The 14,950-nt window shown below is 38.4% G+C and overlaps 1 protein-coding gene and 1 long non-coding RNA gene across 3 annotated transcripts in view; one reads left to right on the top strand and one right to left on the bottom strand.

The window, feature by feature from the left end:
- Positions 1-3,467: 3,467 nt before the first annotated feature.
- Positions 3,468-7,440, bottom strand: LOC112406502 (uncharacterized). Its single transcript, XR_003004571.1, has 3 exons — positions 7,329-7,440; positions 6,885-6,998; positions 3,468-3,749 (listed from the first exon to the last, which is right to left on the bottom strand). It is a non-coding gene; the product is annotated as an uncharacterized LOC112406502 (long non-coding RNA).
- Positions 7,441-7,554: 114 nt separating this feature from the next.
- The window catches only part of COG6 (component of oligomeric golgi complex 6), a 63,951-nt gene continuing 56,555 nt past the window's right edge, over positions 7,555-14,950 (top strand). For both annotated transcript variants that reach the window (XM_024755415.1, XM_024755414.1), the window contains exons 1-3: positions 7,555-7,766; positions 9,610-9,753; positions 13,706-13,777. In XM_024755415.1, the coding sequence (XP_024611183.1) occupies positions 7,614-7,766; positions 9,610-9,753; positions 13,706-13,777 (369 nt within the window). In that variant the 5' untranslated portion in view covers positions 7,555-7,613. The remainder of the gene's footprint in view (positions 7,767-9,609; positions 9,754-13,705; positions 13,778-14,950) is intronic.

The raw sequence follows: 14,950 nt of genomic DNA, 5'->3' as shown, positions 1-14,950 counted from the left end.
TGTTAATTAATACTCAACTTGTTTCTAAATTTAAGATATTAAATTTCCCCAAGCATTTAAGTACAACTCATAAATTTAATTCATGTATTATTTTAAATATTTCATATCAAAGTCATGCAAGTTATGTTCTCCTAAATATTTAAGAATTTTTTTGTGATTGACTTAATTATCTAAAACTTTTCAACTTAAATATTTCATATATCTGGTTTTCTAAAGTACTTCAAACAGATAAGCAGGTGGAATTACAAACCTAACACACAAAATATTCTGAAGTACTTAAATGATACTTGAAAACCTAATAATAAAGATTTGATGATTCAGATTTATTTAAACTTATAAATGCTGTTAAAACTTATCAAATACTATTATACCTTTTAAAATTAAAATCACACACAAAAAATTTTCAAGTTGAAATTACAAGTTTAATATGTCAGATTTAAAAACAAGACAACCTATATTTTTCAGATGATTACATACACTGCTCAAATTTCCCATTTTCTTTTTCATTTATTTTCTGCAGTTGTGGTCACCTAGATTTGCCCTTAACATTCCAAACTGGTACAAAATATTGATTCCAAGGATTTTATCATTATTTTCTCCATGCTTATTTTTACATATTCCTGGAGTTGCTAAGTCATTTTATCATCTCTTTACTCAAAAAATTTCAGGCTGTGATTAGAGATTCTGGACAGAGACCTGGAACCTAGTGGCAATTTCCAGAATAATCTACCTGAGCTGCCCGTTAATATGCCAATCCTGTTCAGCTAGAAATGGTTTCATCTGGCTACTTCTTAGCCATTTTATTTTTACTCTAACTTCTGACACAACTCTTACTATAACCCCTATCATAAATATAATTGTCTAATTTGGGTGCACGGCGTCTCATACTCACACTATCTCCCACCCCAGTGAGTTGCAACTAATCTCGTTTGCTCAAAGCTAATTAAAATCTGCATGACAGTCCCATCTACCCCCAGTGCTGGGGCTGTAACTAAACTCTTTATCTGGTTGGATTTTGCACCTTTTAAATATAGATTATTTCCTAATCTGTCTCACAGACCACAAATTTATAGTTATTATGTTGACCAGAATTACCTCTCCAGTACTGTGTGCTGTTGGGTTTGAAACCAAGCAGGACCCTGTAGGGCCTTCCCAGGCACAGACATCCTCATGTCCCCTGCCTCTTGTTTGTAAAAAGCTTTAGCCTCCTAGGCCTTTCCAGAGTTCCAAAGAGCAAATTTAATCAGAGAAGTGAAAAAAATGCAGAAACAAAGGAAAACAGTCAAACAAGACAATATCATAGCAGTTCACTCATAAAACAAAATCAAGAACCTTTAATTCTTCCTCAATGGCTATAGATAAAATCCTGAGTCATGACCTTGAGTCGTTTGATAGATACTAAAACCCCAACCAGATGGAAGAAGTTAACTGCATGCTGACCACCAGCACGTAGAGCCCAAACTGGCTGGAACCAGAAGGTTGATGACGGAGATTCCTGAAACATCACCCTGTTACGTTACCATCAACCAATCAGAGAATTCTGCACAAGCCGATCATGCATCCTGGGACTCTCTCCCTCACAGTCTTTAAAAACCCTGCCCTGAAAGCCACTGGTGAGTTCTGGTCTTTTGAGCATGAGCCTCACGTTTCCCTTGCTTTGTCCCACGCTTGGCACTTTGCAATAAATGCTGCACTTTTCTTCACTACAACCTGGTGTTGGTAGATTGGCTTTGCTGTGCTTTGGCTGAGCGCCAAAGTTTGGTTTGGTAACAGGTTGGAACCATAAAACATGGTGTCCTGACCAATGGATGGGCATGTGGTCAAAGTTTACTCGCTTTAGGACTTTGAATGTTGAGCAAAAGCAGAAAAAAGAATTAGCAGCAGTGCCCTAAAAACCAACAAGTGGTTCCACTTACTGAGATCCTGAGTTGCTGCTGGTTCCCAGCTGGACCTTCAGCCTTCAGTTCTTCGAGCTGCCTTCACATCCTTCCAGTAAATTACACTGTCTGTTACTTTGCAACCCCAAACTCCAACTGGTACAGGCAGCCAAGGGGAGGCTGCACAGATGAGAAAAAAAGGTGTACTTAGCAAAGAAAGCCGGCCCTTACCCAGGCTCCAGTCAGACCAGCCGCAGTTATTCATTCTGCAGATTTCATGTGCAGGTTTGAAATCATTTTATTGCTAAAGAGGTATGAAATCATTACATTCATGACTGCTAAGGTTTCAGTCATGAAACCTTAAAATTGGAGCATTTTAAGGACAAACTGAAGGATGAGAACTATGGCAGAAAAGATGCCTGAATCAGAAAAAGAAAATGAAAAATTTGAAGCAGCTTTCAAAATTCATGAGGTTTCAGAGAAAAGAGAGAAATCAGGAACTCTTTCCATGTGAGAAGCCTCAATGCCTAAAAATCAAGGACTAGGCAGTAAAGCAGGTAACAGAAGGTGCAAAGAAAAGGCGCAGGGAGTCGTGATTAAAAAGAGATAGGAAATGTGGGACCGATGCTTCAAAGTCCCTGAGAGAAATACACAGGAGAGACAGTACATGTTACTAGGACTTCCACAGAGAAATAACAATGAAAGGTAAAAATTTCATACTCGATTTCTCAGCCTTTGTAGAAAACAGAGCATGGACATGTGCTTTAGGTTCAACTAAGCAGACACACAAATGTAGAAACAAAACCTGAGGACACAAAGAAATTGGCACTGCAGGGAATCAAGAGAAACTGACACAAAAAGCATAGATGGGGACAACTCCTCAGGAGGTGGTAGAATTTTAAACAACAGTCTCCAGAGACAGCACCGGCAGTTGTGCGGTGGAGGCATCCTAAAGTTCAAGGTCAGTGGGTGAAGTGACCTGTCGGTCCAGGCTTCAGCAGTAATGACATTGGGGTCCACAATGAGCTGTTCTCTGGAGTGATTTTGATGATAGCAATGTGTCCCCAGCTTCCTTTTGTTTCCCCATGTTCTCTTCCAAGTGTGGTCCTTCATCCTTGCTATTAATTTTGAGACTTACCCAAAATCCTCTTGTCAAATAAATTTCTATTTAAGTCAGCCCCAGTCAGTTCCTATTCATTGCAATGAAGAACTCTAATTCCATTTTTAGTTTTTTAAGGAAACTCCATACTCTTCTCCACAGTGGCTGCACCAGTTTACATCCCACCAACAGTGCAGGAAGGTTCCCTTTTCTCCACACCCTCTCCAGCATTTACTGTTTGTAGGCTTTTTGATGATGGCCATCCTGACCAGTGTAAGGTGATACCTCATTGTAGTTTTGATTTGCATTTCTCTAATAATTAGGGATGTTGAGCATCTTTTCATGTGCCTGTTGGCCACCTGTATGTCTCTGGAGAAATGTCTATTTAGGTCTTCTGCCCATATTTTGATTGGTTGTTTGTTTGTTTCGATATTTAGCTGTATGAGCTGCTTGTATATTTTGGCTATTAAGCCCTTGTAGGTTGCATCATTTGCAGATATTTTCTCCCATTCCGTAGGTTGCCTTTTCATTTTGTTCATGGTTTCCTTTGCTGTGTAAGAGCTTATAAGTTCGAGTAAGCCCCATTTATTTATTTTTGCTTTTATTTCTTTTGTCTTGAGAGACTGATCTAAGAAAACGTTATGATTATGTCAGAGCATTTTTGGCCTATGTTCTCTTCTAGAAGTTTTAAGTTTCATGTCTTATATTTAAGTCTTTCAGTCATTTTGAGTTCATTTTTGTATGATACAGCAATCTCACTCCTGGGCATATATCTGGAAAAGACGAAAACTCTAATTTGAAAAGATGCATGCACCTCAATGTTCATAGCAGCACTATTTACAATAGCCAAGACATGGAAGCAACCTAAGTGTCCATCAACAGATGAATGGATAAAGAAGATTTATACAATGGAATATAACTCAGCCATAAAAAGGAATGAAATAATGTCATTTGCAGCAACATGGATGGACCTAGAGATTATCATACTAAGTGAAGTAAGTCAGACAGGGAAAGACAAATATCATATAATGTCACTTGTATGTGGAATCTAAAAAAAGATACAAATGAATTTATTTATAAACCAGAAATAGACTCACAGACATAGAAAACAAACTTACAGTTATCAAAGGGGAAGAAGGGGAGGAATAAATGAGGAGCTTGGGATAACAGATACTACTATATGCAAAATAGATAAACGACAAGGTCCTACTGTATAGCACAGGGAACTATATTCAATACCTTGAAATAACCTATAATAGAAAAGAATCTGAAAAATAATTTATATATATACATATATATAACTGAATCACTTTGCTGTACAGCAGAAACTAACACAACATTGTAAATCAACTACACTTCAAAAGAAAAAAACTCTAACTTATAAAGCTGTAAAACTTTACTTCGGGACTTCCCTGGTGGTGCAGTAGTTGGCAGTCTGCCTGCCAATGCAGGGGACACAGGTTCAATCCCTGATCCGGGAAGATCCCACATGCTGTAGAGCAGCTAAACCCGTGTGCCACAACTACTGAGCCTGTCCTCTAGAGCCCGTGAGCCATAACTACTGAGCCTGTGCTCTAGAGCCCGTGCTCTGCAACAAGAGAAGCCCACACACCACAACGAAGAGTAGCCCACACTCGCCGCAACTAGAGAAAAGCCCGTGCGCAGCAATGAAGACCCAACACAGCCAAAATTAATAAAATTAAAAAAACACAAAAACTTCATTTCAATACTTTTCACTCAGTAAGCCTTTAATCAGCACATATATTGTGTACGATATTGTGCTGGAAACCAGGAGGGCAAAGTCCCCATCATCCAGGTACTTAGAGTCTAGTGGAGGAACACAAAACTTAAGTAAATTTAAAAATAATTGTATGACACAAGTTATTAGAGGTGTTGTATTATATTAAGTGCTATGGAATTTGCATGACATATCAATTAATTCTGCCCAAGGCCAGATGGGGAGCTATGTGAAGGTACAGAGAAGAAGTGATATTTGAGTGGAGCCAGAAGGACAAATAGGATTTCACCAGTTTCCCAGGAGCACACATTCCTGGAAGAGTGAGTTGTATGAGCCAATGTATGGGGACTTAAAAGTTTGGGATGTGTTTGTGGCCCCAAAAATACAGGTGGCTTGAGTGTTGTAATCACAAACAAGTACCTAGAAATAAAACTACAGTGATACTCTGAGATCTGATTATGAAGGTATGTGTACACCATACTAAAAAGTTATTTTATTCAATAACTGCTATCATGGTTTTTAAAGCAAAAAAGTGATAGGACCAAATCTGTTTTCGAGAAATAGTGCTGGTGTCAGTGCAAAGGTAGTAAGAACAGTGTCAAGGCAACACCGACACAGAATACATTTGAAAGTTTGGCTGCAAAAGTTTTTGCCTACATTCCAAGTGAGAGGTGTACACAACTCAAAATGAAAACTGAGGAAGCAGTAGTAGAATTTGAAAACTACTGCCAACTTAGCTGGTAACTAACGATGAGATGTGAGGTAGCCTTATGTCCTCGGAAAGACTTCTGTAGGCTTGGATTACTCATCATAAACAGAATACTAATGACATGATAAAATGGTAATGATCCCTATGCTGCAGGGTAGTTATGCAGATAACAATAGTGTATTAAAAGGATCCAGCATTGAGCCTGATTCTCAATAAATTTGGACACTAAATAATAGAAGCTATTGTTTTTAATACAGGGAAGAATGTAGAGGACTGAGCATTCTATTTTATTCTGTGATTCACCAGACATGGCTTTAATAAATGCCATATTATACTTTGATGAAGTCACAGTGACCAAAATGATGTGACTTCCACTTATTTCAGAAGCCAAAGAGCAGGAAAGCTTTAATAACTAACCAAAGGGGAAGAGGGGGAAATTGAAGTGGCCCTCCTTTCAACGGCTACTTGGAAGGTAAGAATGTCCACGTTTTACACTTCAGCATGGTTCTTCTGTGGTTATATAAAAATGCTTTCCCACATGCCGCGGAGCAACTAAGCCTGTGCGCCGCAACTACTGAGCCTGCGCTCTAGAGCCTTCGAGCCACAACTACTGAGCCTGCGCTCTAGAGCCTTTGAGCCACAACTACTGAGCCTGCGCTCTAGAGCCTTCGAGCCACAACTACTGAGCCTGCGCTCTAGAGCCTTCGAGCCACAACTACTGAGCCCACGTGCCACAACTACTGAAGCCCACGCACCTAGAGCCCATGCTCCGCAGCAAAGAGAAGCCACCACAATGAGAAGCCCACGCACCGCAACGAAGAGTAGCCCCCACTTGCCACAACTAGAGAAAGCCACGTGAAGAAACGAAGACCCAACGCAGCCAAAAACAAACAAATAAATAAATTTATTAAAAAATGCTTTGTTATATAAAAATGCTTTACTCTTTTACATGCATGTATTTGCTCTCCCATTAAATTAAAATATTTAAGTCAGAGTCTGTCTCTAATACTTTCAGTGTCTACTATATTAAGGAAGTTCAATACACATAAATATCTTTTACATTTTCAATAAAAGAAAACGTTTATCTTCAATAAAAATTGTTATATATAAATATTACATATACACATATATAAATATGTACATATATAAAACCTAGGTCTCTAATGAGGCTTACCTGAATATTTATTTTAACTGTTGGAAAATACTGATTTGAACTGTTGAAAAGTATTGATTTCAAGCCCTTAACTTAGTATTTACAGTTAGCCTTATAAAAGAATGATAGATGAACATTAAAAAATATACAAATTGCTTTAAATATATTTAAATTTTACAATAATTTCCCTGTCTTCATCCTACTATATCATCCTAATTTTCAAATTATTTTGTTTCCTTTTTTTTTTTACAATTGCAAATTCAGAGAAGTACAAATAAACACAGAAAAGTAGGCCATAATTACCTTACCTTAATAACCGCTGTTGACATACTAAGTAACCCACGGGGAAGATTAGAAAATTCAGTCCATTTGGAAAGGTACAAAATGAAAATTGGAAGCCTCTCTTCCAAAGGAATGTCATCCTGGAAAAAAAAAAAAAAGCCTAAATTTACATGTACCTCTATTTCACACACACACCACACAAGTGATCACACTATACACACTGTAACTCGCCTTGCTTTTTCACATACTATATTTTGGAATTCTTTCCACATCTTCATTTAAATCTCCTTCATAGCAGGAAACAGTTACAAAGTATTCTAAAGTGAATTTAACTAGAGTTAGCTTTTACTGAACACAGTTGCCCAGGCACAGGCCTCAGTGTATTTTACTTAAGTCTAGCTCAGACTTTCACAGATTCAGGACCCCGAAGTTCCTTTAATCCCATAAACCGTAATTCCCAAACTCCAAACCTGATTTGAATTTCAGTCCACTTTGCAAAATCTCGCGTTACTCTCCTCTCACCCGGCGGGTCTTGCTCCGCCTCCCCCAACTTCTCTACCCTCCCAGCAGCTGTTACCACTCCTAGCAGCCTGGCGGCACAGGAGTGGGCGAAAGCCGAGCCTTCCGAGGGCGCATGCGCGGCGGATGCGCGCCTGCGCGGCAAACGCGCGCCTGCGCGCTATGGGGCTGCGGGCGCGTCAGTGCTCTGGGCTAAGGTGGCTGGGGCCGAGTTGGGGGGCGGGACGCGCGGCGCTATGGCCGAGGGCAGCGGGGAAGTAGTAGCAGTGCCCGCCACCGGGGCTGCCAACGGCCTCAACAATGGGGCCGGCGGGCCCTCGGCGCAGACTAACAACCCGCTATCGCGGAAACTGCGTAAGATTCTGGACACACGGCTGGACAACGACAAGGTGAGCGGGACTGGCGGGGTCGAGGGTGCTGCGTCGTCTGCGGGTCGGACCCGGGCTGGGGGCGGTGTCTGTCCGGCGCCCTCGGGCTCGTCCCTGTCCCCGCCGCGGAGGGGACCCCAGGCCCGCGGGACCCGCTGCGCTGCCGCGTGGGGCAGGTGACAAAGGGGAGGCCGAGGAGCCCCTGGAAGAGCAAAGAGGTTTCCTGGGTGTTGCCCCATATTTAATTAAAACTGTTCTTCGAAGACTCTGGATCGGGAAGGCAGACGGTGAAGTCCCCTGCCCCCGCAGGTGTCGGGGGTCTGAGCAGGGAGGGGAGAGGAGAGCCCCAGGCAGGAGAAGAAAAATGCAAAAGAGCAAAGTACAAAATAAGATAACGCGAATGGGGAGCTTAGGGGGAACAGGAGGTCAGGGCTAAGCATCCTTGAGCCTTTCCATTGACAGGTGAAAACAATTAAAATAATTTGCAGCGCGAAAGGGCTACCACCTGCTCATGGCTACTAGTTTTTGTTGTGAGCCAAGCACTGTCTATGATGTAATGGGCTCATGCTGTATTTCTTTACAAGATAGTTTATCCTCTCCCAAGTACCTCCTGAAACTTAGATTGGACTTTCCATCTCCCGTGGTAGCAGATTATCTCTTCTGTATCACTGAGTCGCTAGGTATATTGGTCATGCCATGGTGGCATAAAGAAAAAAGAATGTGTATAAGTGAGAGTTTTATAGATAAGTTTCTATCTAAAATTTTTAGATAAGTTTCATAGATAAATTTTTATTTTTTATACATATTTTAGACTATGTTTAAGTGAGAGTTTTACAGATACATTTTTATAGATAAAAATAGAATTTTTAATCTATAGATATAGAATTTTTATCTATAAAAATTTTATTTTTATAGATAAATTTTTAGGTAACTGACAGTAAGCTGTCAATAAGAATTGGTGTGTAAAAAATAGCATTACACTATAATGAGTAAGAAAGGTTGGCTCTGGGACCACCACTTATTAGATATAACCACCAAATTGGTGCATCATGGTTTCAATAAGTCCCTTAACTTCTGTGGGCTTATGTTAAGTTTCTAAATTGGGAATACTGCCAGTAACCTCCTCAGGGTTGTTGTGCAGGTTCAATGAGAGAATCCAGGAGAAATGCTCAGCACAGTGCCGCAGCAGTTATTTCTTGTTAAATGTTAATTCACTTTTTAAAAATTTATTTATTTTTGGCTGCATTGGGTCTTTGTTGCTGCGTGCTGGCTTTCTCTAGTTTCGGCGAGCGGGGGCTACTCTTGTGGTGCGCGGGCTTCTCATTGTGGTGGCTTCTCTTGTTGCGGAGCATGTGCTCTAGGCGTGTGGGCTTGAGTAGTTGTGGCGCACGGGCTCTAGAGTACAGGCTTATTAGTAGTTGTGGCGCACAGACTCAGTTGCTCCGCGGCATGTGGGATCTTCCCGGACCAGGGTTCAAACCCATGTCCCCTGCATTGGCAGGCAGATTCTTAACCACTGCGCTGCCAGGGAAGTCCCAAGAATTTCCACTTTTTTTCAATGGCTATATCATAATGTCTTTAAACCAATCCTTTTTAGATGGACATTACGGTTTTTTCTAATCTTTGCAGTTCCAAACAATTCTGCATTGAATAACGTATATATGTCACAATGCACAAGTAAGTATGTCCTTATTGTGTCTCAGAAATAAGTTTACTGTTCAGTAATGTGAAGGTCATCCAGTATATTTTGGATTGTGTAATGGAAACAAATTATTTGGAAATGATTTCATTAAATTTTTGCTTGAGATTAGAAAAACATTTGAAAATCGGTCCCAATAATGTTCTTTTATTATCAATTATGTAGGAGATGTTGGAAGCTCTCAAGGCACTCTCAACCTTTTTTGTTGAAAATAGTTTGCGCACTCGAAGAAATTTACGTGGAGATATTGAACGCAGAAGTTTAGCCATCAATGAAGAGTTTGTAAGCATTTTCAAGGAAGTGAAGGAAGTATGTAAACTTTTCACTTACCATTTATTGAGAGCTTACTATATGCCTGGCTCTGTGCTGAGCTTCTCTATGGATAGAGTTGATATGTTTGCAACTCGTGTACCGTGCTCAAATAGAAATTTAGCTACTTACTCCAGCAGCTTCTAGGTCTTTCTCTGGATTAGTGTGATTTCTAAATCTCTAACCTCCACTAGTGCTGCTTTTTGGAAAGTTGTAACATATGTTCCAGGATATTCTTTTAGGAATCTTAGCTTTTGAAACAAACAAACAAAAAATAGCACTTCTCTGAGTGGTTTTCCAGTAGAAATAGTCCCTCACTGAATAAACCTCCCTTAGATAACCACTTCTCCACTGGAGATGAATTAGGATTGAGTTACTTTACTGCATCCTAAATTATGAAATTTTCAGATTAATTAGGATCAATGACTTCAGTTAATAAATAATGTTTCATTACACTTGAGTGAGCCGTCTACTCACCATAGGGTGAAAATGAATTTTATTTATTATGTTATATTTTATTTATGTATTATATAATACTTCATTAATTATGTTAATATTACTGAGTGATATTACATAGTTAATAGTTCTGTGTGAGTTGTATGAAAGTGTCATACATGGTTCTAGTGAGACATTATTTTTAACAGTGTAGTAGGATTTCATTGGCTGAAGGCTAATAATCTGGAAGATTAAAAGGGAAGTTTGGTAGTGTTCGTAAAAATAGGGAGAGATAGTAGTGATGAGCACATCTAAACTGTACTCTCTAAACACCATTTCCCTCTGGAAGAAAGTACCAAAGTGAGGAGGCTGTACAAGACTACTGGGAAGTGTCAAAAGGACTCTGGAGCTAACTTAGGTTTCCGCTGGCCTAATATAGGTGATTTGAGCATCAGTAGGAATGACTGCAGTGGACTGAAACACAGCAAGCATATTTGAATCCATGAGTTCATAATGATACTAAAAACCAACAGAACCCTCACTGGTTATCTTAGGTGGATATGAGGGAACCAACTTATCGTTTTTAAAACAACTAAATAAAAGGAAAGAGTCAAGCATTTATCCTGTCTTTGGTACCAACTATATACAGTTGTTGAGGCAAGGCTTCCCTTTATAGTAATATTCCACTTACTAAATGAAGAAATGATAGAAGATTTTGTAACCACTGTTTAAAGGATCTAGCTCAGGGTTTCTTAGTCTTGGCACTATTGACATTTGGGGCCAGATAGTTGTTGAGGGTTGTCTTCTGCTTTGTAGGATGTTTGGCAGCATCCCTGGCCTCTGTCCACTATATACCAGGAGCACCACCTTTCCTCAAGTTGTTCCAGCCAAAAATGTTTCCAAACATTGCCAGATGCCTCCTTGGGGGACAAATTTGCCCAAGTTGAAACCACTATCATCAGTAACTGCTTATCTCACAAAAAGAAACAGTCATATATGTGACTGCTAACAAAGGTATACAACATCACCTGTGAAGAATTCTTGCAAGAAAATTGGACCAGAATATAATCAAGCTTCTAGATCTAATTGCAAGTTTATAGGAAATACTGGGGACAGAGGAGTATGTTAACAGTATGAAGAAGCAGTCAGCAAGTCTGGTGTGCTGGGAACTGTGCAGGCAAATGAACTGGTTTCTTCAACAAATAAATCGTAAGAGAAAGACACTTTATTTAAAGAAATAAAGGAAATATCAACCAGTTGATGTTTGTGAATATCATTTGGTTCCCAACTTGAACAAATTATTAAAAAAACTGAAACAACTGGGAAAATTTGAACACTGAATAGAAATTTGATATTAAGGGATTATTGTTGAATGTTTAGATGGGTAAATGGCATTTTTTTTTGAGTTCTCTTAGAAGTGCATACTGATATGTTTATGGATGAAATGATATGCTATCTGGAATTCAAAATAATTCAGCTTGGGGAGGGAGAAAGTGGATGGGAAGAGAGTTAGAAAGTGGGTACAGAGGTAGATTAAACAAGAGTGGTCATGAGTTGCTAATTGTTAAAGCCGTGTGATGTGTACATAGGCATTCACATTATCTCAACTTTTAGCTAATTTTGGAATTTTTCCATAATAAAAGATTTCTTTAAAGGTTATCATACTGCAATTGTATTTAACAACCTGTAATTTAATCGGGAATAAAAGGCAGTTTGAGTTCAAATGAAGGCTTTACATACAAGCAATGTAAAGGTTCTTGAATTACAATTTAGCAAATCTCTGCATTTAAGTCATATATTAAGAGATGTAATTTCTATTATTTTACAAATCAGATTCATTCAGTGTACTATAGTAGCTAAAGTAAATATTAGGAGTAGTTATTCTTGACCTTGTTGGCTGATAAAATGTCATAGTGCTAGTCTTATACAGTGAGATTTAAGGAAATAGATTAATTTGCCTATTAGTACCTATTTGCTATTGCTGACATTAATTGCTATTTTGAAATCATTCTTTTATTGTTTAAAGCAGTTTAGCACTTAACTAATCTGATTTACATCCTATTAATGGTAAGATACAGAGAGTAACATTTGAAAATGTCTGGTGCTATGATTTTTATAATTCAAAGTACTTTATATAGAGAAAGGAAAAAATGTAATTCTGGAACTAGGATGTATGCTCATATTCTTGTAAGTGATTTCCTAACTCTGGTTCATCCTTACATTTTGTTCGTAGTCCTGCTTGGTTGCTTTCTTATCTCTTGCCCTATGATTGGCCCATCCCTTCATAAAACTGTCATGTTTTCATTTGAAGGTTTGGGCATTGTGTTGAAAGAGACCGTAGTAAGACCATGTCTCCCACTGAAACTTTCTTTCCTTGCATATCTTTCTGTTGTGTTACACTGAATTGAATTGGGAAAAAGAAGATAATAGTGCAGTATGAAGTTAAATATAATTCTGTGATATCATTTTTTTTATATTAAGAGATTGGTTCAGTAAAGATTGTAGAGAATGATTTAGTAAAGAGTTTGGAGCCTGGGAGGCCTGTTGGAAGACCGTTTTTTATCAGTCCATACAGGAGAAAGCAATTGAACTGAACTCAAGTAGTAGCTGTTTGGGTTGTAAAAAAAGAAATGGATAAGATGTACATAATAAGGGCTATAAATGATAGACCTTAGTGACCAGCGAAATTCTTGCATATGTGGAGGGGGCTGGAGGTGGGAGTATATAGGGAAAGAATGTTACTGGGAGACTTACCAGATTTTTGGCATGATCTAATATGTGATTACTTTCAACCATACAGGAGGAGGCACTATTGTTTATTGGGTTTTCAAATTTTCTTGTTTTTTATTAATTGAAAGTTATAAATAATTCATTATAGAAAAGATAAATAATAAAGTCAGACATAGAAGGAACTAGCGATATTACTTATGATTCTGCTACACGGAAATAACCTGTCAGTATTTTATTGTATAGCCCTTCATAGTCTTCCCTGTGTTCTTCTGCACACATATATATGTATTGCTTTATAAGCCTTCTTTTAGCTTTATATAGACATCTTTCCATGCTAATTTACACACACACACACACACACACACACACAGATATTATCGTTGTTAACGTATGCGCGGGTTTCCATTGTATGGTTGGAAACATTTCCCATTTCCCATTTGTTTTAGGCAACTCTGTGTTGATCATCTCTTACATATATTGCACACTTATCTGATTAATTTCTTAGGATAAATTCTTAGTATGAGAATTTCTGAATAAACAGGTATTCATATTCTTAAAGCATTTGCCATTTTCCTATTGTCAGACCCTCTAAAAAGAATATACTAGGTTTTTTTTTTTTTACATCTTTTCTTATACTAGATATTATTCTTTTTAATCATTTTCAGTCTTAAATATGGGATCTTTTGTCATGCTTTGGCAAGAAAGGGACAAAAATAAGGATTTGGCTAAGAGGAGAAATTTCTTTAACTCTATATATACTGCTTGATGTTACTTTTTTCATTTTCAGGAACTTGAAAGCATACATGAAGATGTTCAGGCAATGAACAGCTGTTGTCAAGATATGACATGTCGCCTACAGGTACTGTATAATGTCTGGATTTTAGCCTAGTTCCTGATAAGCTTTCAGAAATTGCTAGATAGGTCTACAAAATGTGTGGGTATCTGATACATCATGCCCTGTAGGATGTTTGAATATAAATATCATGCTTATGTTTTTAACTATAAATGTCTTTGTGTCTCTTTGGTGATGGTTCACTAATATTGCACAGTTAACTCCAGAAGCCTTTATATTTTGATCTTGCCAGTATAGAGATAACTGTGGAATCTTGATAAACTTTTCAATCCCATACTGTTCAACAAATGCAGCAGAAATAAATTCCTTAGTAGAAAGCCTTAGGAATAATTTCAAACTAATGCTATGCCCAGTAAAGACCCAGCTTAATTATGATTTATGTTCAGCCTAAAAATATCTCAGGAAAATGTATGTAAGTTTAGGTCTGTTTATTAAAGCAGTTCCAAACCTCTAGTTTGGCTGTAGAGTTAACATTGACCTACATACTTCTGACTCATTTAATGCCCTGTGTTTCTGCCTGCCTCACAACCACTCACTTGTTTCTCTTCTCGTTAGTAACTGCCTTAGTTTTGTAGAGTTCCCCAGTTCAGGTCTTTGAGAGAGAATCTCACTGGTTACACTAGTGATTTGTTTCAATTCACTTTATAAATATTTTCCTAATCCTTGAAATACCTTTTCATCAAGTTTTCACTCCTGATCCTTTCAGCTCTGGTTTGGGAGAGAGAGGATTGTTTAGTATGACTTGGCCAGGAACAGCCCTCTGTCCTTTAGATGGGGCTATCTTTAATGTTCTCCAGAATCCTATATGAGGGTTTTCTTTTTTGTATATCCCAACTCTCAAATTTTTATCTCCACCTTGGGTATTTCTGTTGAGTTCCACAACGGCGTATCAGTGACTTAACTTACAGCTTCATTCGGAGGTTTCCTGGTACCTCAACTCAGCATGTCTATAGCCGAAGTCCTCTTCTTCATCCTTACCTGGCTCTGGCAGTGCTTCTGTTCCACTGAGAAGCATCAGGAGCTATTAAATTCCTTAATAAACATCGTTGTGATACCTTTTTCTTTCTTGTAAGCCTTAGCGTTCTGAGTGAGTTCTTCTTATTAAACGTAGTGTATGAGCCTTGAAACATCTATTTCAGGTACTTGGGCCTTTTTTAAACTTTTGAGTTCTGGAGTGTG

Source organism: Neophocaena asiaeorientalis, unplaced genomic scaffold (genome assembly GCF_003031525.2).
Source record: "Neophocaena asiaeorientalis asiaeorientalis breed wild unplaced genomic scaffold, Neophocaena_asiaeorientalis_V1.1 scaffold59, whole genome shotgun sequence".
Lineage (NCBI taxonomy): Eukaryota > Metazoa > Chordata > Mammalia > Artiodactyla > Phocoenidae > Neophocaena > Neophocaena asiaeorientalis.
This window is presented reverse-complemented; position numbering and strand designations above follow the sequence as displayed.